Source organism: Metopolophium dirhodum, chromosome 2 (genome assembly GCF_019925205.1).
Source record: "Metopolophium dirhodum isolate CAU chromosome 2, ASM1992520v1, whole genome shotgun sequence".
Classification (NCBI taxonomy): domain Eukaryota; kingdom Metazoa; phylum Arthropoda; class Insecta; order Hemiptera; family Aphididae; genus Metopolophium; species Metopolophium dirhodum.
This window is the reverse complement of record NC_083561.1, coordinates 12,984,769-13,011,497: the sequence shown is the minus strand read 5'-3', so window position 1 is coordinate 13,011,497 and position 26,729 is coordinate 12,984,769. Positions and strand designations below refer to the sequence as shown.

Below are 26,729 nucleotides of genomic sequence, written 5' to 3'. Positions count from 1 at the left end.
TTTAGGAGAGTAAAAGCGTTACTCACTAGTTACTTTCACACAGCACTACCTACGATAAATTCGATCAATAGGTATCCATGTATTACCCACACAGGTGCCCATTATTAAATACCTAATTAATAATCAACCACGATCACGAATAATATAGACATAACATTAATGCTAATCAACACTTTACGTAGGTATTACAAATTTATATGATATTATTTTGTTATAATTGTATCACCACATCAATAGACAATTATTAAACAATAAATAATAACTAATAAGTATTAACCATTAGGTAGGTAAACGTTTTATGCTTATAATATGAATGTGTATCCACGTACTCAAGTATAGAGACTATTTTATTAATATATAAACTATTGATTTCGCATACAAGTTAATCTATTCCCAATAATAACCCATTCACTCAGTGGCATAGCTAGAATTTTGATTTCAGGGGAAGTGAGAGGGGGCTGATAATTTGTTGTATAGGGGAAGGTTAACTAGGATCCCTTGTGAGTCTGATATGCTGATGTCGTGGGTACATAGCATTTTGGATTTTTACAGCAATCTTCATATAATTCAAAATTTTAATATATGGCTACATCATACGTATCTTACATCCTCCCGGCTAGGGCTACGCTACCGCACCCCACTCCAATTTTGAGGTGCGATTATATATACGCAGGGACTATTATTATACGAATTGTTTTAAAATTAGGCTTTGTATAAACTTGTACAAACAATTTTGGCAAAATAAAAAATACTATAAATTTTAATATTTAAGGAGAGAGTGCGTATATTATAATTGTAGAGTGTGAATTATTACTCGCGCACTGAGGATTAAAAAGTGTTTAATCATGTAAATATAAGGACGTATAAAGTATAAACCTTGTGGCGAATAACAAAACAAAATATGCTTTTAATACAATATACGTTATACGTGTGCTAAGATAAGAAAAATAGAAATAATTGGAGTAATATCAAATTTTCCAAGGAAAGAGTCGCATAGATTTTACGAAGTTGTTGTTTTGCATATCGTCAAACATATCAGTTATATATATAATTTAATATGCATATTGGATTTTAAATAATGTATATACAATATTAAAAAAATAATACGTTTTGTTGTATACTGTAGGGGGGGGGGGGCAGTGGGCACCTATACATATTATTATCCGGATTCATGGTACTTACTTTAAGTCCGTAAATATAATATTAATATATTAATATTAATAAATATAATTTATACGTAAATAAAACCTTTCTTCAATGCACGCACAATGCACCGTCCTACCAAAAAAAAAGTAAAGTGTTTCAAAATATATTACGCACGCAGTATATATATGTCATCATAAAGTTCACTTTACTACGACATTCATAAGGCCGTCAGCCACACATAAATACACTCACCAAACTAAGTGGGGAAATTGTAAATTTCGGCCAATAGGTACCTACATTAAAAGTAGGTATGAATTTCTTTGTACCTAGTAAATTGCACCAGACATTTTTTAAAGTAATATTATTTTTATGAAAGCCATTTAGCATAGCTCAAAGAACACCACAATATGGTGGCATTAACTATTCTCCAAACATTGATTTTAGGTTTGGTTAAAATGAAAAGTGAAACTCATAAAAGTATGTACTTATAAAATTAAATATAAAATGTCAGTCCACAATGTTTTTTTTTTTTTAAACATTTTTTATACATTTAGATACAGTAATATATTATAATAATTATATAGGTATCTTCGCTATTATTATAGTTATGTGACATAATTTTACAATATTAAAGCCTATTATTATATTGTTTTTATATTGCTTAACAAATGTTACTAATATGCATTGATATTTTTTTTTTGAAAATTGTATTCTTAAATTTATAAGACTCATTTATATCTTTTAATAATTAGGTAACACGGAGACGCAAATTATAGAGGCACCCATATAGGAATAAAAAAATTGCCGTTAACAATATTAATTACTATACTCTTTTTTCTATCTTTTCACTGTGGGCCCAATATACAACTGTCCATTCATACAGTATTACAGTAGCGTGTGACTTGGGTGTGACTAGTTCACAGTGATTGGGCTTTTGGGTTTTATAACCCAAATTAAATCCTTGTTAGTTTTTAACTCTAAAGTATATTTTACTATATTATTCAGCATAATAAAATGTGAATGTTATTTTTAGCTATGGAAAAAAGTTTTTTTCATAGCCAAGTTTAGTGTTGCCTCCAGTAGTAATTTTAAAAGGGTGGAAGATATAAACTGACCTAGAATATTTCATGTTTTTTACTTGATAAAAAAAAAACAAGATACAACTTAATTGTGTTATTTTTTGTTAATTAATTGGAAATAATATGGACAGGTTTTTAAATTCATATTTTTTTCATAAACAAAAAAGTAATAAAAGTCGACCAGTGGCAAAATATCAGAAAAAACGGTTTGACATACGTCGTTTTAGAATATTATACTTTGTATTTAAATAAGAAATGATTAATTGAATAGGATGCATATGCATAGGATACATATAGTAGGCCAAGAAAAACCATAATGTTATGATATTCAAAATGTGTACATCAAAATATTATTCAGCTTTGACATCGGATTGTGTTTCAATTGGATAATTGAGATCAAACGAATGGAATCGCTTATTTTAAGTTCCAATTAAACTGTGTAGGTACATCGTACATATGAATGCCTTTAGGAATTTATTGGTGCTTAATTGGAAAATGTTTAATAGCCCAATAAGACGATTTTATTCTCTTTTACACTCTCTAAGACCTGAGCATGACAGCATTCTAGCTACGTTTCATAATTGGTTACGTTCAAATAAAACGACCACATTTAAGACTTATTACTACCCAATAAGTTATTACTTATTAGTTAATACAGATTTCGATTCGTGGTGCAGAATAATTTATGTTTCTCGTAATGTTTTAAAGTAAACAATATAATATAACGGGTGTGTAAAAAAGATTTCATTATTTCTTTGATATAATATAGTTCAGACTATAAAATTAACAACAATGTACTTTTAAGAGGAAGTTATGGAGCTCTATATTTTGTTTTCTATCCCTCAACATGTGCAATTTGCGTTCATTAGAACCTGCAATACCTATTGTGTTTTTAATTTTTATAGCTAAATATTAGAGCGAATTGACCTATTATCAAACTTAAAAATGGAAACATTATTATCTGTGTTTGTATACGTCAGATATTTACATTTTTATGCAAGTTATGACTTGACATGAATATGTAAAATATTACAGTTAAAAAATGCTCATAGACTGCAGGAAAATTAAAATTTCGTATTTGGTTTCGCGTGTGTAAGAGGGAGAAAACAACAATAGTGCGTTGAAATCTTCATAATACCCCGCACAATCCATGGGGGCCATCTGTATCTATTAATTATTAAATGGTTTACATAATGGCCCAATGTTTAGATAAGAAATACATCTTATTTTATTGAATTTGTTGTGTAAAAGATAATGAAGACAATTATTCATTAAAATACGATTGACTTCAGTCAAATAATTATATTATATACATATAACATTTAATATTGATTTTATTTTTAAATTAAAAAAAGACCTTCGTCAAGAATAAAATGTCTGTTATAATTTGAGTAAAAAGTGGAGGTCCGTCTAATACAAAATAATAATAATGAACTAAGGGTTGGAATCTTCTTGGTTCTATTTTTCGCTCATACAATAAACTATGCGTCTAAGCCTATAATAATGACTTGATTATAATTTTTTTTTTCGGTTTAATAGGCTTTGACGACTGAGGTCATTAGCTTGTAATATTGGTAGGTTGGTACATTATAAGGTTGGCACGGTTTGTAAGGAACACGCGTGTAGGTATGTGTGGCAAGATTTTAGCGCACTATGAACCCGTGGGTCACCCATCCGAGAACTAGTGGCAGCGACCGTCGCTTACTGTCAATCACGTTGCGTGATTAATTTCGGCCACTACGCCTCACCACGCTAAAATGATTATACTTTAGAAGACGGATGCTGCATGCAAGTTTCTAGTGGCCATCATATTAATATAAATCAGATAATAATTATATTAATATTTAATGTATAGGTATATGTATATATTAAAACATAACATAACGACAAAGATTAGTTAAATTACATTTTAGATGATAAATTTAATGTTTCTTAGTAGGTACACCGTACACATACACTCGCTATAACTATAAGGATGTGATACAATTTGTTTTGCTGTTGTCTTAAATTGTTTCGCGTGTGTTCCTGCATATTACGAATCAAGAGTCTCCAAACTTCAAAGATGCAACTTCAAAGCATAACGTATTTGATGTTCAGTACCATGGTATAAATGTAATCAGAATGTGTAAGTTTGTGTGCGTTAGGTAAAGGGTGATTATACCTAAACGGGGTGATTCATAGTGTAAAATGTAAATAGTATTATACTTAAATTTGAGATTTAAAATAAAAGTTTTCTCCTATTATACATATAGTTTGAACACCGAAGTATTTATATTTTATCTCGCTAAGTTTCTACACAAAAAAATTTGAGTTTCTACTCTTTTTTAGTAAACTAACCGCGGTTTTGCACAAACACAGAAATATATGTCTCGTTTTTATATTTCTCATCGTTGGAGTTTTAATTTTTAACTTTAATGTTTGTAGAAAAAATGTCAATTTAATAGCATTTTGCGCAACTTTGACCGTTTTATTATTTAACAATTATTAATATTATATTATACAAATGTCATTGTGCGGTGCGAGCCACGAGGCACTAAAACGAGGGGGTGATGTTTTTACGTGGTTTGCATAATATTATAACACACGATATAATACCTATACGTCGTATCACACATTATACCTATGCGTGACCTTACAATAAAAGTTTTCCGTTAGATTTTTATAAGACTGCAATACCACCATGTTATATGTGAAGGTGGGCATTATCTTGTTAAAAAGTTTTTTTTTTAAACTTTTCACTTTAGTAGTTAATTATTTTTGTTCTTAACTTCATTTTTTATAGTTTCATCGTCATCTATTTAGTAAATTTTCATTTCGTGTCATGCGGAACCAACTAGACAATATACTGATTCATTGACTCTTTTTCGATTTTGGTAATTTCTTTTATAATCATATTATATTAATAATCTAATTTTTTACACAGTATTAAAAGTCTTGGTAAATGTTTCTGTGTATCAAAATACTATAGTATGACTTAAAACTATTGTAACTTGAAAAAAAACTAACTTTTTTTTAACTTAGTTAAGTTAATCTTATTTTCTATCTTAACTTTAAACTCATCTAGTTAAAATTGTTTTTTTTAACTTTTAACTGAAGGCAATTTTATTTTATTTATTTAATTTGCCACAGTTAATTACATTCCGGCATACCGCTTCATTCATAATAATATTTAGTCGTATTTTCAGATGTGTCAAAAATTCGACTATTGAATGATGAGAAGATTTATTATCGTATAATAGTATATTTCGTGTGATAAAAATAAAACGACGCGCATTGGTTGCGATTATAAATTATAATAATAATATTGTCGCACCGTGATCGAAGCCCTGTGTCTTCCGCTGTGAATGATACAAATTAAATGGCAGTATTAATCGTGCAGTGTTACTCACGGTCGTCCGCCTGCTGTATAGCTTGTTATGCCCCACACTTCGGCTGTTCAGGTACTTGTGTATAATATTATGTACTTGCACGTTGCTTAATAATATAATATATTGTATCTAATATATAGCTGGTGCTACTATAAGGATCTCGAATTCCTTACCAAATAACACGGTGACCGTGATGAATACGATTAATCAATAATCGTCTCGAATTATTTTCGCAACGGCGGTTCGGGTACACTTCTTAAGTACACTTCTTAAGTATATACATAACAATATTAAGTACACGTATATGATACTACGTATAATACATACGCGTTGACGTCGTCTCGGATAGTGAATAATATAACAATATAAATCAGTATGTTATTTAATTAGAAAGATGGCCTATATAGACTGGTAATACATAATAACATAAATTAACGGATTAATGTGGTCCAGCTATAATATTAGAAACGCAGATCTTGGTTAAGTTTTTTTTATTCAGAAGGGTTACACAGGATTTCATCTCTGCACTGTCGTATTTCGAACCGGAATTTAAAAACTTTAATTTCTATAACAGTATATTATAGGTCGACTGTTTGATTTATGTATCTATACGTATAGATTATAGTTACTATTATACTAAATACTAATAGGTATAATATTATACAAGATGACTTTTACTATCTCGAAATAAATTACCGTTTAAGACATTATTTTTAAGAAATAATTTGTAACCATTAATATTTTTAAAAATAAAGTGTGAATAAAGTGGAACGACAGCAGTAGCACGATGGATCACCTAAGTAACTACTGCTTCTAAAAAACTTAATGATAACGACAACAAATAGTAGTACCTAGTACCTATAATATCATATTATTATTATTAATATGAGTTCTTAATGTTTTTTGAAAAATTACTAGGCATTCAGGTTGTAAAGAAAGAGATTTTTCAAAACACCCAAATTTAAAGTGAAAATCTCAAAATCTGTACTGTGATATAAGTACGCGCTTGGCGGCCATACCGATCTGACAGCCACGGACTTTACGATGGGACGATGTTTTCGCTCTCTATATAATTCTATTATTATTATTATTATTATTATCGTCATCGACAGAAGTTTCAACTGAATACGAAATGTTGTTTCCTTAATCCGTTGCAGCATAAGCTTCGTGATCTTATTCGGACGGGATTCACGCCATATAGTCCGGCTTGACAAACTTTACACGAGTCTTAACAACGTTATTTCTTTGTTTTTTGTTTTTTTACAAGTAACCAAATGTCGTCATAAACTTTTTATAAGTACTTTAGATAACACATACTTTCGTATACTTATGTAACGCATCACACTACATTTTGTTAGGTATTGAATCGATATAATACGTACTACGTCAGAGTATACAATTATTTTCGCTTTATTAGTGCATTTACCAACTACATTATCTACTTTACGTTTTACAGTTTTTTATTTTATTTTCTGATAAACAATTTTTTGGCAGTAAAACGATCCAAATAAGTTTATCTCGATCATAATAATATTATAATAATTTTCCATAGTGGTATGTATGACGTATAACTGCTCCATATATGGAACTCGAATTAGGATTGTACTATTGCGATCGGTAGTTTTTTAACATCTTAGTAATATTCACACGAAGATTAAATAATAACAATAAGCTTGATTAGCACGTCGTTCGTATTTAGGTACATTCGATTTGTATTTGGCTGTACACCAGCCATCTTATCATATTTGTTTAAAACGCATATAATTTAAATATAAATATTTATGCAATTGATAATATTTATTTATAATTCTACGATTCAATTCATATTTGACATTTTGGTTCATACAAACTTTAATATTTCTATAAGACTATGTCATGATAAATTGTATTTATATTTACTGTTTGAATTATAACAATATGGATAAAATATTTTATAAACGTGCCGTTTTTTCTTAGATAATAAAGAAAAATATGACAAGAGTAAATTTAATGCCAATATTAAATATTGTTTTAGTAATTGAATTTATGATTGCTAAAATTAATACACAGAAACGATGTTAAATTTCGAAAGGAAAATTATAGTACAACAAATATTTTTTGGCTTACATTTAAATGCGAGGATAAAAATTCCGCTGCCGGCAAATGTGGAAACGGAAACAATTATTAAAATAATATTTATTTCAATATACATATAATATTATATAGATTAATTCCTTTTTATTTTTTGACTTTAAGCTTCTCATAATATGTTGTAGTAGGTATGACTCATAAATTGTATGGACTATAAATTAGATTTTCATCAGAACATAATTTAAACAATAAAAGTCTTCTAATAGTTTAATTTCTTAACCGCATAAACGATTATATTATTTTCCGCTTCACAGGGTTTTTAATAATAAATCATCGCAAAGAGTCTTGATCATATTGATGACTTAATAATTTTTATTATTAATAGACGTTAACATTTATTTTATCTACTGATCTGTAAACACGATATTTTCCATCAATTAGTTCAACACATATATATATAGTATATACAATATACATATCCTGTGTGTATTTTAAAGGTACCAAATCAGTACCTTTAGTAAAGAGATAAGCGCCTCGACTTTCTTATTGTACGGTATTTATTATTGTTATATAACAATGCCTCAGACATACAGGTGGAAATTTAATTTTCTTCGGCTATATTATGGGGAACAAACTATTTAAAAAAAATTCATAGGTGCAATAATCCATTTATGTTGGCATCAAATATTTGTAAGATAAATCATTTAAAATAAATGCAGAAATGCATGTACAATAAAAGCTCATAATATTTCCAAGCTCATTTGTAGTTAATCATTATCTACCAAATACAATTTCTATCTTAAACAACTTAAAGTTTAGATATATTTATTTATAATACTTAATATACTTTATTAGTTTTAATAAGTAGTCTTTTGTTATTACCCTTTTTTGTATATAAGCAATTGGTTAGATTTTCTACAGAACTACGTCCCCCCTTCCAAATATAAAAAATACCCATACCCAATCGCTTACATACATACGAAGATAGACGTAATTATTGATAATATACAAGACGAAACAGAACTAATAATAGAGTCGTAAAGTGTCTATGGAACCAGTTATACATCGAATGAGGTGAAAATATATCTTTTGAAATAGACTAAATGAAATATTTACAATTAATGGGAAATTGTTATTACGGGATATATAAGATAATATGATAGTTAATTAATAAAAATAAATAAATATTAACATATCATGTATGTTATGACTTATTAATAATTAGCAATATATAAATTGTACATGCATAACCATACCTGTAAATATATTCATTAACAGTCCTAAGTCTGTTAAGTGGGATGGAAAATATACATAATTTAAAAATTAAAATTTATTAAATGTGCGTAAACCAGGACCGTCCTGTCGTGCACAGTATTCTATAAATCATAAATCATTTTGTTTTATTTTCAGAATTAAAAATGAGATGGCCGTCAGTCGTATGAGTACATGGTTAACGAGTAGAATGAGTACAAAGTTAGAAGAATAATTCAAAACACTCGTTGGGTTTATTGACGCATTAATGTTGATATAACAAATTATTGTTCACATCACGATACCTATCAAATTAGGCTAAGGGGAAAACGTGTAAAAAAAGTCTTCCATAAATATTATAGTTATGTATAGCACGTGGAAATAGTAAAAATAATTTGTTTAATTCAAACAAATTGCATGCATAAAATATTATGAGAATCGTATACTGATTACAAAGGTATGCAATAATATTATTTTCAAAATGTATTTGCGATTTTAAATTAAAATTATTTTAATATAGCAGAATATAATTTTTCATAATATGTATACACAGCACAAAATAAAAGTATTAAGAGTTGATAAAAATTAATATTTGAAACATAAACATGTCAAACAAAAAAAATTAAATTTATAAAATATAAGTAGGTACAATCATGTAAAGATTTCATAAATCTTGACTTTCTATTTGTTTATAATATAAAATATATTCTAATATTTTATGTATCATTAAATAAATATTTGTAAATTAATGACAATTTATCGATGATGTAAGACATATTATCTATTCGCTAATAACTCGCAGACTCGTAGATTCGAGCTATAGTATGATAGATCTAATAACTTGAAATTTGCGTAAAATATTTTGTTTTTAGTTTTAGGAAAGATAATATTAAAATACGGAGTAATCGGTATGGATTATAAACATTCTGATTATTATATTTTATTTAAATCATTATTGTTTTAAAATAGTTTTTCTGATTTGAAAATAATTATTGTGTTTGGTAGTCCAAGTAAATAATGTTAACAATATATTTACTACTTTTCCAATCATGTTAACTATACAAATAAGTATAAAATATGAATAATAATATGCAACAAATACTTAGATGTATATAATATAGAAATAAAAAAAAGAGGTAGAAGAAATAAAGAAAAATTGAGATAGAAAGATAGTGATTTATTATTAGCCATTCTAATTAATTATTAAAAAAAACGTTTAGTTTTATATATTATAGCGATATAATATAGTATAAGAATGCTTTTTAGTCTTTAGAGATATTTGCCTGTTATGTCTGTCACGACGTTATTGTAAATCGTAATGACTCTGAAATGACTGCCAGTAGCCTATAAAATTGATGATTTTGTTTAAAGTATTGTCTACTTTTTGTATGTAGCTTTACATTGGTAAAGCTTGAACATATTATTTTATTTTATTTACTTTTTTATTTGCATAATTTATTAAATTAATGAAATCATTCTGTAGAAGACGCTAGAAAGTATCTAGTATTACTATCAATTCTTATTAATGTTAGAAACATTTAATTAAGCTATTATGTTATGATAATAATATATGAACAATTGCTTTATTCAAAGCAAATTAAATTTAACAGCAACTGCATGGCTTAGATACTAAAGCTTATATAAAGGTATGATTATTTTTAAAATAAAATAAATGTTTTATATAGTATTGTTATCATTGCACGGCGTCCTGGATAGGCTATTTAGCTACAACACTTTCTTTTTTTTTTCGATATTGCATTAAGAGTTTGAAGGTCATAACTACAAAAAAATCAGATAATTAAAACCATAGAAAGCAAGCATATTTTACCATTGATTTCCGGAACTTGCTATTGGTTACAAATACCTAATTATCATTGGTTAGGTTAGGTTAGGTCTAATATTTTACCAAATACTTACCATTACATTTACACACATGTTGCGATTATTGAATCTCTTTTATATAAACCTTTATCGAGTCCAGATAATGATGTCAACATTATAATTATTATAATACCTGTCAATCAGACTCACCAGTCTCCTCTATGATGAATATACAACCACTTATATTAATATGTTTTATTCATTATAGTGCATCAGCTTTGGATTAACTGTTATTAGCAGACGACTTTTTTTTGCATATAATTACTATAATAATTATACAGCTGCACTCTACAGTTTTATTTTATATTAACATTTTAAATATTTTTATTTGTTACCCAGTAAGAACATTAGGTACCTATTACCTCAGTATAAGTTCACAATAACCTCTATAATAATAATATTTTCTCTTAACGCCTATTCTTGGAATATATGAATATTTTTGTATTTGTATATGGATTTCGTTAAGCTGAAACAGTATTAGCCGTTGAGATCTAGTCTCGATTTATTCACCTTATGTAGGGCTAACGGTATTGATTTCAATACCGGTTTGAAACGGTATACCGAAACCGAAATGATTCGTTATACCTAAATACCGATATGGTATGGTTAGGACTGACGGTATTTTAAAACTATTTTGGTAAATGGTTTACCGTAAAAACCCAAATGAACGGTTTTAGTGCTGTTTTCTAGTATCAATGGCAATATTATAGATTATAATATTATATATTATAGAATATAATAAAGTATATAATGTGAAACAATAAAAAGTAAAAAATATCGATACTACTTAGATTTTATTTATTATTTCGGTATACAGAATCATTTCGGTTTTGGTATATTTATATTATTTTTATTGACTAAGTTATTTAATTAATAATGTGGACTTATACATTTTTACAAAGTAATTATCAGTGTATTTAAAAAAATCATAATGTATGACAGAAATGTACCATCTATTTATTGTAATATAATTAAAGTCTTATATATAAATTAAATAAAACTATAATACATTATGATAAATGAACATGTCCATACAACGGAGTCAGCATTCGCCACTAGTAATTATTATATATATGGTCCTAGGACGTCTCTTTATATTAAAGTATTATTTTTATTATTTATTAATTATTATTATATATAATATGGACAATGGTCCTAGGACGTTTCTTTTTATTAAAGTATTGTTTTTATTATTTATTAATTATTATTATATATATGGGTCCTAGGACATCTCTTTTATTTCAGTTATTATTGAATTATATAATATGGAATTTAAATTTTTAAATTTCCGGTTAGGTTTTGTGGTTTCGCCAATATATCCATTCGCCGATATATTCGTTCGCCGATACGTCCATTCGCCGATATAACCGTTCACCGGTATATCCATTCACCGAAAAAGATTCGCCAAAATGAATTTCGCCGAATTGACCGGTTACCGTATTTACGGTATACCGAAAATACCGTCAGCCCTAACCTTATGTAGAGTTATGATGATGTATTACGAGTAAAATATAGTCATAGTTATAGTAAAACTGCTATACATTTGAAAACAATTTTATATATTATAATCATACTTTAGGAACATACCTATATATTTTTAATAATTTTTATACCATACAGTTATTTTGTATAATAATCAATCGCATTAGAGAGCTGTAGAAAAAAATATAAAATATAAAAATTACAAATTAATATTTTGAAACGTTTATTTTTTGGAGACTATGAGTTCTACGTAAATATTTTTCTAATTAAATACAGTTCTCACGAAGTATCATTCCAGTTAAGTATTATGTTTCCGACATAAAATGTTAATTATTATATGTGTTTAATAATACTATTTTCAGTGTATGTTGTTAAGCTATATTTTCCAACAGCCTTTGATGATTTTTTCTTGTATTTCAGATTTTCTTTCTTGTATTAATACAATTCGTAGGTATACTTAATTTTCTAAAAATAAACGAGGTACAATAATTACAATTTTAAATAAGTATAATGTTTTTTATTAATATTTTGACATATTGAATAGATTTTTCTACGATAAATTAATCATTCTGTTTATTGGTACCTATTATTATTATAGATAGGTTTTATTTTTATCTAGGCCATGAATTTATTTAGTGTTGAATCGAATTAACGTATTTTTTAAATTAGGTGTATTTTTAAGATTTATATTAACAACATTTTTTAGCTAAATATTTTACTTGGCGTTCTTTATGTTTCATTTTATATTCTAAAAGTTAATATTTTTCTAAAAAGGGTCATGGTTTAATATTTAATTAAGTGGTTAATTTTAAATTTATTATAATAAAGTTATTTAATTGGGGTTAGTAGTGAAGTGAGCTGATAATACAATATTATAATTGCTCAGAATAATAATAAGAATTGTAACACATTGTTCATTCCTACCAGACATTTTTGCATAAGGCATGGTATTAAATTATGAATTGTCAAATGTATTGTACTTTTACTTTTCAGATATATAACTATTTGATAAAAAAATGTACAAAACTGTAGTTAATAATAATGTTATTCAACTTATAACAAAATGTTCAGGATATTAAAGGTATTGTAAGCTTCCTTTGACATAATCGATATTAAAAAAGTCGCTCTGTTGTATAGTAGGTACACTCTGTACATCGTCATTGAGTAGGTCACTCTAACGGATGTGTTAAATTATATAAATTGGGATTCAATGGTAAATCATTGTATACGACAAAAAACTAATCTGAGCGGAGACAGAATAGTGTATTATAGTAAATAATCATGTTTTAATTTTTAATACATTTTCAAGTTTTTACTGTCGACAAAAATTGCAAGACACATGAGTCAAAAAAAACAAAAATATTTTGAAAATTATATACAAAAAATATTTGATGTACATTTTTATAGTTCAGCTCAAACAATTGTGGATTAAATTGCTTAGCAGACGTTAGGTTAGTACTCTGATGTGGACTGTGCTGATTTTAGTTGTTGTCCAGTCAAAATTGGTGTTGTGATGTGAGAAATAAAGATAAAACACTGCAGTCATCATACTATTCAAAATTGAATGTATAATTTATGGATGTTAGATTTTTTTTAAATGAATTTTAATTACTCTGTCAATCGTAATATTATGGTCAGTGGTCGTCGTGACGGACCGGGTTATTCGTAGTCCGTAAAACATTACCAATGTAAATCGTGGCCTTTGCTGCCTGTCTATACTACTACAGGCTACAACCATCTCAATCCCCCGTCCCACCTCTCTTCGTGACCAGGAAAGGTAAGGGAATCAATCTAGTAACGCTGTTTGTGTCCCAAAGTGGTGTTTGATAGGAATGATCGCCGGCAGTACGCTGAAGTGCTTGATTTTATATTTGCGACGGCGGCGGACCACGTCAATTCATTCAGCAGGAATACTATAGTTAAACGGCACTATATATAAAATCAATATAAATTCTTTTAAACTTTAATTTCTACACATCAGAAATAAAGGCCTTGGACATGCACCAATGAGCGAACTTGTTTATCGGTACAAAGCCTACCGTTATGATATCGTATTATAGAGAAATAGAGAAAAAAATATCGTTATATATACTAGTCTATAGACTTCTATTAAGAGATGTTCAATTAAACATTTTTTGCAGTTATTTTTATAAACCTTTATGGCTTTATAGCTTGAGATATTATCTTCAGCACCTACCTACACGGATACGATTTGAAACTACAAACTGTACAGCTGTATTATTAGTTGTGAATCAAACGTATCAAGTGATCAGAAAGATACGGTTAAAATCTAAACCTTGAATTTAATGGTCAAAGACCAAAGGAATATGACAACGATAAAATTACATCACTTATTACAATCATCAAAGTTCAGAGAAAGTCTTAATGGTATACATTCCGCCCATCAAACCAATAAGTCAGCTCGTATCATAAAATGTGGATATTGTCATTCACTGATAATTATCAAAAAATATAATCGAAAAATATTAATTTCATGTCATTCACAAACAATAGGCCATAGTTGTGTACATGCCACAAAACTTAATGAATAATATCGATATCAAAGAAAACAATAGAGACGATAAATTGTGAGTTTTACACTAGAGATAACTTAAATAATTAACGTTTTAGTAATTTAACTCATTGGAGTATATAGAAACAAGATTATAATATTTATTTCCCCGAAATTATATTATTAAATATTAATAATGTTTCTCTTTAATGGACTTATGAAATAACAGTAGTTACAAATTAAAAACAAATTTTTAAATACAGTGTCAATTATACAAAAAAAAGTAATTAACTTGATCAAACGTTAATAACTTTTTTTCTTATTATGCCGGTATTATAATATAATTTTAGGATTATATCTATTTAGTATTTAATAATATAAAAACCTCATGTGATAAACAATTAGATTTTATTCCAAAAAAACGTTATAATATTATAATATTAGTGGTAAACTATGAACATTTTATTGTTGTATACAAAGAATTTTTTTAATGGTATAATTATGAAACATTTAAGATGAATTATTATTTATTATATAAGATATTTTAATCTTTAATAATGAAATAATTTTAAATTTTAATATTACTACATAAATAGTCATAAGTATGTAAGTTATATTATTACCTAACTATGTTAGGTACATAGTACCACGTAAGGAAACATTATGTTAAAGTCAAATGACGTCGTATTACTGTTTTTAAGTTAAACACCTATACTGTGACTAGAGTTGAAATTCGACTGTACATAATATTACACTGCCGTAACAATAATAAAATTGTATTCTGTATCATAAAAATTTGATTTTAAATACTTGGAGAAATATTACAACAAAATTGTATAATCGTGATTCGTGATCAACTTAATTTTCATTTTAAAATTAAAAATTGAATTTTCATTCTTACCGCTTGCATATTTTTATTTTCCTATAGATTATTTTACATTATTAACATGTGAAATAGTTTTAGAGGCTCTACAGTGCACAATGTGTACGAGAAATTAACATTTTTATTTTTAAACAAATAGAAACTGTGCTCAGAGTAGTACTAATAACCATAGAAATATTTGAGTTTAAATTAGACCTTTTTCAGCGTGATAAGAGTTCGAGTTGAATTTATAATCTAATATTTATTCAACGTAACGTGAATTATTTTGGTTCACTTAAGTGCCGTTTGTTTTTATTACGCACACAAAATATTAGTATTCCACGGCCGGTGTGGGCAAAGGGACGGAGTAATATGATACCTCTCTACTCGCTTTATTTAGCCCACAGTAGTAAGTTATACTCGTTCTGAACGGAGAGAAAATTAAAACATTCTTTCTCTTATTTCTTACCACCGACGAGAAACCATGTGCACATATGACGTATAATACGTCTAAATATAATAACTAACACCTGTACAGGTGCCTAGGTTGTACATATATAGTGCATATAAAGTAGGACAGTTTATTATAAACTCTATATTTGAATCGATTCTATTTTATATTTTCACACTGACTTGGAATTTAACATTTATTGCCGGATGTCATCGTTGTACAATAACGCTTATGTAAACAACGGCTGTTAAGCAATATAGGATTACGCTTAACTGTAGTTTTAGGTCAGGCCAACACGCATTTGTTAATTAGCAACGGAGGAAGGCGATACAATCAATGTCTGTGTGGTATTGGTAACGCACGGCAACACATTTTAATGGTTTGGAAGTTTATCGTAGTTACTTAGGGGTAGAAGTTAACGACATACATACAAGGTAAGTCCTAACAAGTATATCCACATAATTATACAGAACGCATACTAATATTATAATATGGGTACTAATAATAGGTATTAATAATAGATATTCGGAAGTCTAAAGTTAGGGCAATATAAATAACGGTTTAATATATTTTTTGAATACTGTAGCATGCACATCATTGTACATAAACCTAATACATATTAACATCACTTTTATTTGTCAAATTGTTAAATTTTTCTGTTTGGTTATTAACATGATTTAATTAATATTCAAAGGGAAATTGCCTATAATAACGAATCCATACAATTGATTAAAATTACCCGCCGATTATAAAATATGTATAATTAGATTAGGCAAGTAGTATAAAATATAAATATCAATGAAGCATTATTTTCAGAAATATTTAATTAAAATATGTATATAATTTCTTTGATTTAATTTTACTTTGATATGATAATATTTTATAAGGTATATTTTCATTTATGTGCCAATTAATAATATAAATATATATACATTATTGATTTATAATTCCTACTTGAAGGCTTTTTTTATCCAAACCTAATTAAGAAATATATCATATTTTGCATTAGTTACAGATTTTAACTGAAATGTAAAAATAAAAAAAAAAGATTATGTACGTTTAATAATCGCCGAAGAGATTAAATTCAAAAGTTTGTTTATGCCGAAAATACGCGTTTATGATATATATACTTTAATATTGTTTTTTTTTTGTGTTTAATTTCGTGCCAATTATACTAATAAATTATTAAATGTTCACTTAAACTAATATTATATTATTTTTAAAACTAAGTTTTTACATTTGGTTTTTTTTTCCGAAACCATCGTAGATTGTTAACATTTATAATAATGAATTATAAAAAAAAGTACTTTTTTCAAAAACAAAAAAAATATTTTAAAGTTCAATTCTTTTCTTCTTTAATTACACATACGGCATACGACATGATAGACACTTGCTCATTTAAATATATGTATATAATAATCACGTCATGGTTGGGTCCAATATGATAGAGGAAGTTTCCAAATAAAATATAAATAACATTAAAACCAAGAGGTTTCAAACATTTTCTAGATTTTGTACACCATACTAACGATTTCCGTCCGTTAGAAATTGTCTGTATGGCAATATACACATAATACAGTCTATACAGAAATTGGAATGTTTCTCACAAGAAAGTCGTTCTTCGGCATACATAATAGATCAATAGATATTAAGTAGGTATCGAACGTACCTCTTCATTGTCAGTAGGATACTGTAACGGATATGTAAAATACTTATTAAATGATAAATGATTTCATTCGAAAAAAAGGTTCTGTGCAGAAACGATGTGTTTTTCACTCTATTTCTTATATCGATATTTTATAATTTACTAATTATTATACCATTATAAGTAGTAATTTTTCTATAAGTCATATACTATATTGAACTATTTTTAAATTTTTAATATCCCATGGCAAAAAACAAATAGTATGTATACTTGGGTATAAACTAATTTCTTAAAATCAATATTATAGACGTACAAATATAGATATTGGCTAAAAGATCAAGATCAAAGATAGTTCAAGTACCTACTCGTATTTCAAAATTTAACACTCCGCAAAATTAGAAACTTTGCCTTTAAACTAACCCTGCACTATCACTTTTCCATTAAATTAATTGAGAGTAAACTTTTTGCAATTGGATTATCACTTCCTAGAAATCCTCATAGCAGACTCAAAAGAAAATAATGCCGTGAATATTATTAACGCCAGGTAGGACGGCTAGTTTTAATTATTTTTAATCTTTTAATCCCAAGGCGAGTGTAACTAATGAGTGTATTTGTATACACGTAACTCCCTTTTATGTTTTTCTCCCCTCTATAACATGGTCTTATTATGAATAAATATTAAAATAAATATAGATTGTATAATTTTACTATAACATTTTTTTTTAAATTTAAATTTTAAAAAAGTTATCTAATATTTTCATAAATTGATCTTCAAATGATCAAATGTCGTTAAAAAAAAAATTGGGAATGTATTTTTAAATTGCAATAAGAAAAACTTGTAAAAAAAACCTTGAATTCAATTTAAAATCTTATAGCTATTTAAATAGAAATAGTTATACATGTTTAACTACAAAATATTTTTAAAATTACATCGTATCTAAAAAATATAAATATTTGATAAAGTTTAAAGAATTTACAATTTTATATTTTTGAATTATAACAAAATTAACTATCGTCAACTGGTAATGACTATAAATATTTCCAATTATTTGTAATTTTTTTTTGGTTTTCTTAGTTATTTTTAAAAGTGCTGGAAACTTATTTTTAGATTCTGAGCGGAGCGATGAATGTATTGATTTTACAATGATGTGTGTTTTTTTATTTTTTTTTGTTTTGACTTTTTACATTTGGTACACGGTTTGGGGCAGTAAAACTGCTTCAATTTTCTTCAACAGTATCAAGTTTGATGGGAAAGTGAATCTAGTTGGTGCATTCAGGAGGTCAAATTTTAAAATTCTCAATAGTTTTCAAAAACGCCGCGAAAAACAACATAAAAATTAAGGAAAAACGGAAATTTTTACACAAAATTGGTTTTGGTTTTTGGTGTAACTTCAAACAAATGAACATGAAATTTTCACTGATTGTTGATATTTGTATTTTCTATACACGATAAAATGTTCAAAATATTTTGATTTGTTTTGAACTGTTTGGGAACATTTTCTGTTTCCAATTTTATTAGTCTTTTTTTCTATGAATGTCAATAGAACTGTATTTGTTGGGTAAAAAAGCTTGAAAATTTAATACAAGGCTCCTACTATATTGTTACAATGACATTTGTAAAATATTAAAAATCGTTAGTCACAGGTTTTATTTATAAGCATTTAAAGTTCAAATATTGACAAAATACGGAAAAATCACAAAAATTAGAAAATTATTTTGAGTTGAGAATTAATAAAAATCCAAGATTTGAAAATGTAATACAAGATTCCTCATAAGTTTGTCTACCTTTATCAAAAAAATAAAAAAAAATGTCTACAAGCGAATTAAATTAAATTTTTATGAGCGTTTGAAGTTCATATTTTTACAAGATTGGGTATTCACTTGATTTCTCATGTAGTGATTTTGTTATTTTAAAAATGAATAACTGTAGAAGTGTAGATACATGAAAAATTTTCTGAATGTTTATATTTTCATTTCCTATACACCATCAAATTTTGAAAATATTTTATTAGTCTTTTTTTCTATGAATGTCAATAAAACTTTATTTGTTGGGTAAAAAAGCGTGAAAATTTAATGCAAGGCTCCTGATATATTGTTACAATAGCAGTTAAAAAATATTAAAAATACAAAGGCACAATTTTTTTTTAGAAGCATTTAAAGTTCAAATTTAACAAAACTTATCAAATTTAAAATTTAATAAATATTTTGTAGTTAAAAATGTATAAAATATTCAAATTTTGTAGCTAAGGATTGAAAATTTAAAATAAGGTTCTACGTAAATAGGTTAATATATAAATTACTTTATTCACAATGATATCATCAAATATACTTAGTAATATCATAGGACTCACTTGTAACCTACTTTACAGCAGAGCGACATCCACTTACCCACTTTTTTACCCTTCAAACTACACATTAAATCTAATCGTATACAAGAAATCACCCTAAAATTGAAGTATTTTTACAGTTTGTCTTGTCAGAATAATGAAGTTTGTCACATTTTTTTTACATATTGTACGTTTTTGATGTCCACGCTTTCGTTTGAATGAAAATAATAATAAATATCTGGGACATAATAATTTTATTGTTCTCAGTACCCGAACAATGAACTAATGGTAATTGTATTTGACCCATACTTTGTATTATATTCTTGAAAGCACTATACAAAAGTTGTCCGGATGCTGTATTGTAGATTCTACGTTTCGCTGATGACCTGTAGGTTAAACAATCGGGGATTTGCGTATGATTCAGATTATGTAACGGTCGGATGTAGTGAAATTGCCTATTCAGAGCGCCGTGTGATAAATGTCTTCGGCTAAACCTCGCGAAAGGTTTTGATTTACAAATGTGATAGCTTTATCAACGTTATGCTTGTCCACAGTTCTTCAGTTCTTTGAAATCTTAATACATTTTATCCCTCTTGTTATATTATTCTGCAGTATTGTTACTAGGAAATGTATAGTTAGTTACAACAATTCATCATCATCCTCCTCCATTAATACCGAAATTACTAGGTTAAAACGAATATTATGCTTAATAAATAATAATTACAAATTATGAAACATTGTCGGACATATATCCGAATTCAAAGTTAGGTATTCTTAATTTTCAACACATTATATACAAACCAAAAATATGACGTGTGAGTTTAATTGACTTTTATATTTTATACTTTTGAACAGTTATACCAAAATAATATAATAATAATATAATTTTTTTTTATCGTATGACATACATTTGGTACATGGTCTAAAATCAGGTAATTTAGTAGAGATAAATATTTGTATTGTCATTATGCTATTATTATTGTTCATACGATTATATAGTATCAATAAATAAATTAGTAATGAAATCAATCATTTACAATAATGAAATATTGTTTAAATAATTAGATTTTATGGGGTGTATTTTTTTCATTCAAATCATTAATGTTGTAAATCAAACGATAAATTATTTCCAACAGTCGTATATACATGACACGTAGTTTTTACACGCTCACGGGATTTCGCACATTCGGCGCGATAAAATTCGGGACGGAACTCTGAGTATTTAACAAATTGTTGGCGTGTCGACCGATCTGTCATGAAATCACACGAACGATTTTGGACACGATTGCCAATAATAATTACCAACGTAGTTTGACGAACGTGTGTAATTATCATATACCCATCGCCTCTGTTGTCTCATTTTTCGAAATTCCTACGATGAGTTTTTACACACACATACATTTATTTTACACGTATAAATGTGTGTGTATGTGCGTGGTGCTAAATTATCGTTTATATTATCGCCGCTAAGGTTGTCGTTGATTACGGTATGGCGTGAACGTCGCCGCCGCTTGGTGTTCGATATGCGCGACTCCTCCTTCGCCTCCGATCCGGGAAATTCGGTACCTAATGGTTTTCGAACACGTGAAACGGTTTTTTTTCGCGTTTTTAATTCTTTTCCACGCACAACGATTCTTGCACTTTACACCGCACTACCTCGTGGCGCGCACACTTTACTTATATGCGACCGTCGAAAAACGGAACTCCCATCATACAGCTGTGTTAGTTCAAAAAAATATTATATTTTATTATACGCTATTATTATTATTATTTTGCGACAGCGCAGGTTGAAATGCCACTAGGCGCGTGTTCAGGAAATGCCAGTGGTGAATTTTACAACGGTGGTCGTAACCGCCAAAATATGGACTCGACGACCGGAAACCACAGCAGAGGCGCCGGCGGTGGCAGTGGCGGCAGGCCCGTGAAGAAACTGGGAGTCGTGGCCAAAGCGGTGGCCGCGACCATGTCCGCCGACAGACTACAGCAAGGGCTGGCCCGCACCCAGAAGGACGTGAAAAACGGTAAGATTTCCGTGTTCCCAGTTTTCCGGCGTAAACCTTGTAGTTTCAAACGACTGTCGAAGTACGCGATTGGACGACATAATATATAGTTTGTTCCGTCCATCGTGTAACTCTTCTGCACTTGCGTACATTATTATTATTTTATAATATACCTATGTACAAAATTATACATATTAATATTTTATACAACATAATAATGTATAACAGCAGGAAAGTTACACGATGGACGGAACAAACTATATATGTCGCCAAATCGCGTACTTCAACGGTTGTTAGAAACTACAAGGTTTACGCGGGACAGCTGGAAACTTACGGTACTTTATACCAATTATTCGTGTTATTTCGTTTTGAAACCTCTAACTTCTATTATAATTTGGTAACAGTTCAATATCTGATCTACTGATAATAGTTCGGTGCAATATAATATGTGCAGATCAATAAATTATACATAATAATGTTGTAATCTTATAATATAATATCCACAAGTTGCCTCAATTCCTAGTCAAATGCATGTTTCTATATCTGTAAATGGCTAGTACATTTTATCTCACTCATTGTCGATCATATTATAATATTGGATCGTTACCTATTGGGGTTGTCATAAGCAAATATTACATGAAAAAATAACGTCAAAACGAGTGTGTGACGTGGTTTGTTAATATTTCGAAAACATGGTATCACTTCATTAGTAATGTACAGTAAGACCCGTGCAGAAAAAAATCTAGAGCCTCCGGATTCGGTTTTTGGGTCAAAACCACCGTCGGGTTTTTTCTAACTCTGTTATTACTCATATTATTATTTGTGCTCGTGGTTCATTATGCGCGCGTATCTGTGAAATTTATACTTTCTATTATTGTCGAGTAAACGAAATTATTTATTTTCATACCTAGGTACGGATAGGTATAGTATACCGGAACGAATAAAATGTCAATGGTTTATGACGTTACGGAAAATTCAATAACCTCCGGCGGCTTTATATATATTGTTTACAATGTGCAGCTCGCTTATCGGCAAATAAATGAGATCTAGTTCTCCTATACTTATAGTGTGAAGACGAGAGCGCGTAAGGTGTATTTGGAGAGGGTTATAAAATTGTATTCAGAGTCGTCTCGAACGTGCGTAGAGATTCAAATGCAAAACTCCTACCCGCCGTGTTATGACGCACGTATATATATATATTATGATTGTTGCATGTCAATTCGTCCGCCGACGAGGCAGCTTTTGTATCGACAATAGGAGTTTTCAAACCACGTCCATTCAGTATAATATAAACCGTTTAAATGGCACGTGATTTTCAAAATTTAAACACTGTGCTGCGTTTTACTCTCACGTCACACTATCTTCGTTTTATATGATATATCCTCTCAAATTTTCACCATAAATTCTGTAATATAAGTGAGTGTACACTATATTATAATATAATATATGTGGATGCTTATACATTTACTGCAACATATCCGAATGATTATTTCGTTATAATTTTTCTAGAATATCGCGGTTCGATGATGGTATTGCATTCGTATTTCGTACACTGCAGTTTGCCTGGCCACGTTTGTCTATGCAAAACACTTTTTTTTCCAGATTTGTATTGTCAAATGTACGGACAATCTAAATAACATAATCTGAGAGGTCCAGAGCTGTCTCTAAAATTTACGACGCCCGGGGCATAAGGCACTACTTTTTTAACGGGGCCTATAAAAAAATGTGATGCTTTCGCACAAACGCAATTACATACCTACAACCTCTCTAAAAAAAATGTAAAGTATTTTTACCAATTACATTTACCGGTACCTAACTATTTTTCGACTTTTTAACAATAATATATTATGACTAATTGTGTGGTGTGTACAATGCAAATTTTAAAAATATTGTTACAATCTTTAACTGAATATTTCAATGATCTATTAAAATAAATATAAATATAAATATTAAATATATTTATATTTATATTTGATACTATTATTCTATTAGGTAAATGATACAAGATAAGTAACTTGAATACCATTAAATACTTATAAAGTATAATACGAAAACTGAAATCGAATACAAATCAGGTACTAATATTATAGCTAACACATAATACATTTTATTAATTTTAATACAATTAATAATGTTATTGTAATTATTATCTAAACAACTGAAAACTGTTAATAATTTATACTTTTATAGTAAATTTAAGTGTTTTTGAACACGAGCGTAAAATCCGTATATCCGTTTAAACTTTAAAAACACATTATTTAGTTTTTATGAATTTATACATTTAATAATAGATATCTTAAGTATATCTCTCATGACTCATACTTTTTTCAGTACTGAATTATCAAGTAAAATTATTTATGAGAACATTAAATGTATTATACTATTATCTCAAGAGTTGTTTTATATTATATTAAACAATAAATAATATATTATAATGGCAGGTATTATAAAAGTTAAGCTTGTATTTCATCGACAACTAAGACTCGTAGAATGGTCATAATATATCAATATCATTATTTTGTTGGGAAGATATGCATTATACATTTTTACCTACCTATATGTTTTGTTAGTGCCTTTTTATCTTATTTCCATGTAAATATTTTATTTCTTATTATATTTTTATTTGATATAAGCAATCTATATAAGTTAGCACAATAAATGCATATGATAAGCATAAGAGTAGTATATAACATGAAAGGTATGATTAAAGTACGTCACGGTACCATTTCCTTTTTAACCTGCGGTTAGGATTTTCTGAGAGTGTGAGGATGGATAGATCTTTTATGAATATCTTTTATGGATCTTTTATGATAGGGTTAGGATGAGTTTGTAGTCGTTTATGGAAGCGTGTATAGAAGATATTATTATTATGTGCTTCCTCTTCTATTGTTCGCATATGGAAGTCATTATGAAGAGTTAAATCAGAGATATAGAGCAGAGCATTGGATAGTTGTCGGAGTGATGTATTTTGGAGTGTTTGAACACTTTAAGTGTTAGATTTTTTTGCCACATCTCATAATTGAAGTCTATACGTCCAGATCGGTTTAAATAAAACTTTACAGATTAATAGTTTGGTGTTTAGAGTGGAGTATTTATTTCTAATTAAAAGAAGTCTGAGCAAACATCTACGATTATTTAAAGTTAGTCTTTTGATTCAAGTCTTTTATTCCATGTCAGTCTTTTATCAAGGATTAATCCCAAAATATTTAATTTGCAAAACAAAATTGTATATTTTTATTAAAAAAACGATTTTACAATAGCTGATATATTTTAATACTATAGTATAGATCTCTTTGTTTCTATCAAAATGATTACATTTTGAGTTGACTGGAAAAATGTAAATACATTTTTTAATAAAACAATTGTTAAATGTAATACCTACCGATATATTATGTACAATTTTTACATTTCTTCAATCAATCGTTATCTGAAGGTGTTTTTAAATTTTAATTCCACTTTATTTGTATAGTCAAAATGTGTAGATAATATATAGGAAGGTATTGGTAACTTATGATAAAACAAAATCATCACTATAATCCACATTATTGGTATATTACATATTTATAAATTATTATAGTTGTATTATGGACCAACAATATTTTATAATTATGCACAGAGTAGTGATTTGGGTATTGCAGTTGGTCTTTCGTTTACCGACTTAGTAAGTTAATACGATATACTTGGTTTGGACAATGATGTTTCGCTGTTCAATACCTTTCAGGTTTTCATAATATATACAGTAAAATATTAAGCATAACCCAACCCTACATTACTTATATAGTTGTATCTCTAAGCTATTATGTATTATGCAAATAATTATAATTGACATTGAGGCTAAAAAACCGTATCAAGACAAAAACAATCATTGTAACTTTTCTGTAATTATTCGATTATTTTGTTAATGGCACATACAAAACAAGGTTTATGCATTCTATATTATGTTCTAGTTATTCAGTAAAATGAGCAAAAACTACTAATCCTACATTTGTCTATAAGTACTACCCTATGCCGTATAATATGTATATTGTATATTGTAAATATGTCTCGTTAGTATAACAATATTCCTTAACAGTCTAAAATTTAACAAGGGTCTAGGATAATAAGACGTACCTATTCCTCTTTTGTAATTGTATAAATAATAATATGTATTATAAAGATTGTGTATAACTTTCTTCAGATTTTTGAATAAATTTAAATACATCGGTGACCTAATTGTTATTAGTTCAAAATATTATAATAAGTTTAGGTATTATCTTTTATGTTTGAACATAAAAGTGATATATTGAAATATTGATGTTGTTTAAAATTTAAATCGATGTCTAAGTTGAATTTATTTCTTAACAGAGTTCAAAATGCCTAAAAAAGTCTATTTTAGTACCTAGTCAGATTATGATTACAATTCATTGTATTCCTGAATTATTTTGATTTGAAGTTTAAAACTAATTTTAGTATATAAATGTACATAATATATCACTAACCAGATCATGTTCTTATATATTTATAATCAGTATTTTTTTTCACTTTTTACGTTGATCAATGTATATATTAGTGATTTTTGGTTTTTACACTTATCAGTAATCAGTGACACGCGTCTAACTTTAATAGGTAGTTTTGTTATATATTATGTATATTTTCTAAATGTGATATCATGAAAT

General features: G+C 28.0%; 1 protein-coding gene across 5 annotated transcripts in view; it reads left to right on the top strand.

The window, feature by feature from the left end:
- The first annotated feature begins 5,622 nt into the window (after positions 1 to 5,622).
- The window catches only part of LOC132939712 (inactive ubiquitin carboxyl-terminal hydrolase MINDY-4B), a 62,742-nt gene continuing 41,635 nt past the window's right edge, over positions 5,623 to 26,729 (top strand). The window contains exons 1-2 of one of the 5 annotated variants that reach the window (XM_061007034.1): positions 5,623 to 5,665; positions 21,856 to 22,095. In XM_061007034.1, the coding sequence (XP_060863017.1) occupies positions 21,867 to 22,095 (229 nt within the window). In that variant the 5' untranslated portion in view covers positions 5,623 to 5,665; positions 21,856 to 21,866. Of the gene's footprint in view, positions 5,666 to 16,515; positions 16,537 to 21,720; positions 21,796 to 21,855; positions 22,096 to 26,729 lie in introns of those variants that run through there. The other 4 variants (XM_061007036.1, XM_061007035.1, XM_061007032.1 and 1 more) reach the window with 4 other exon arrangements.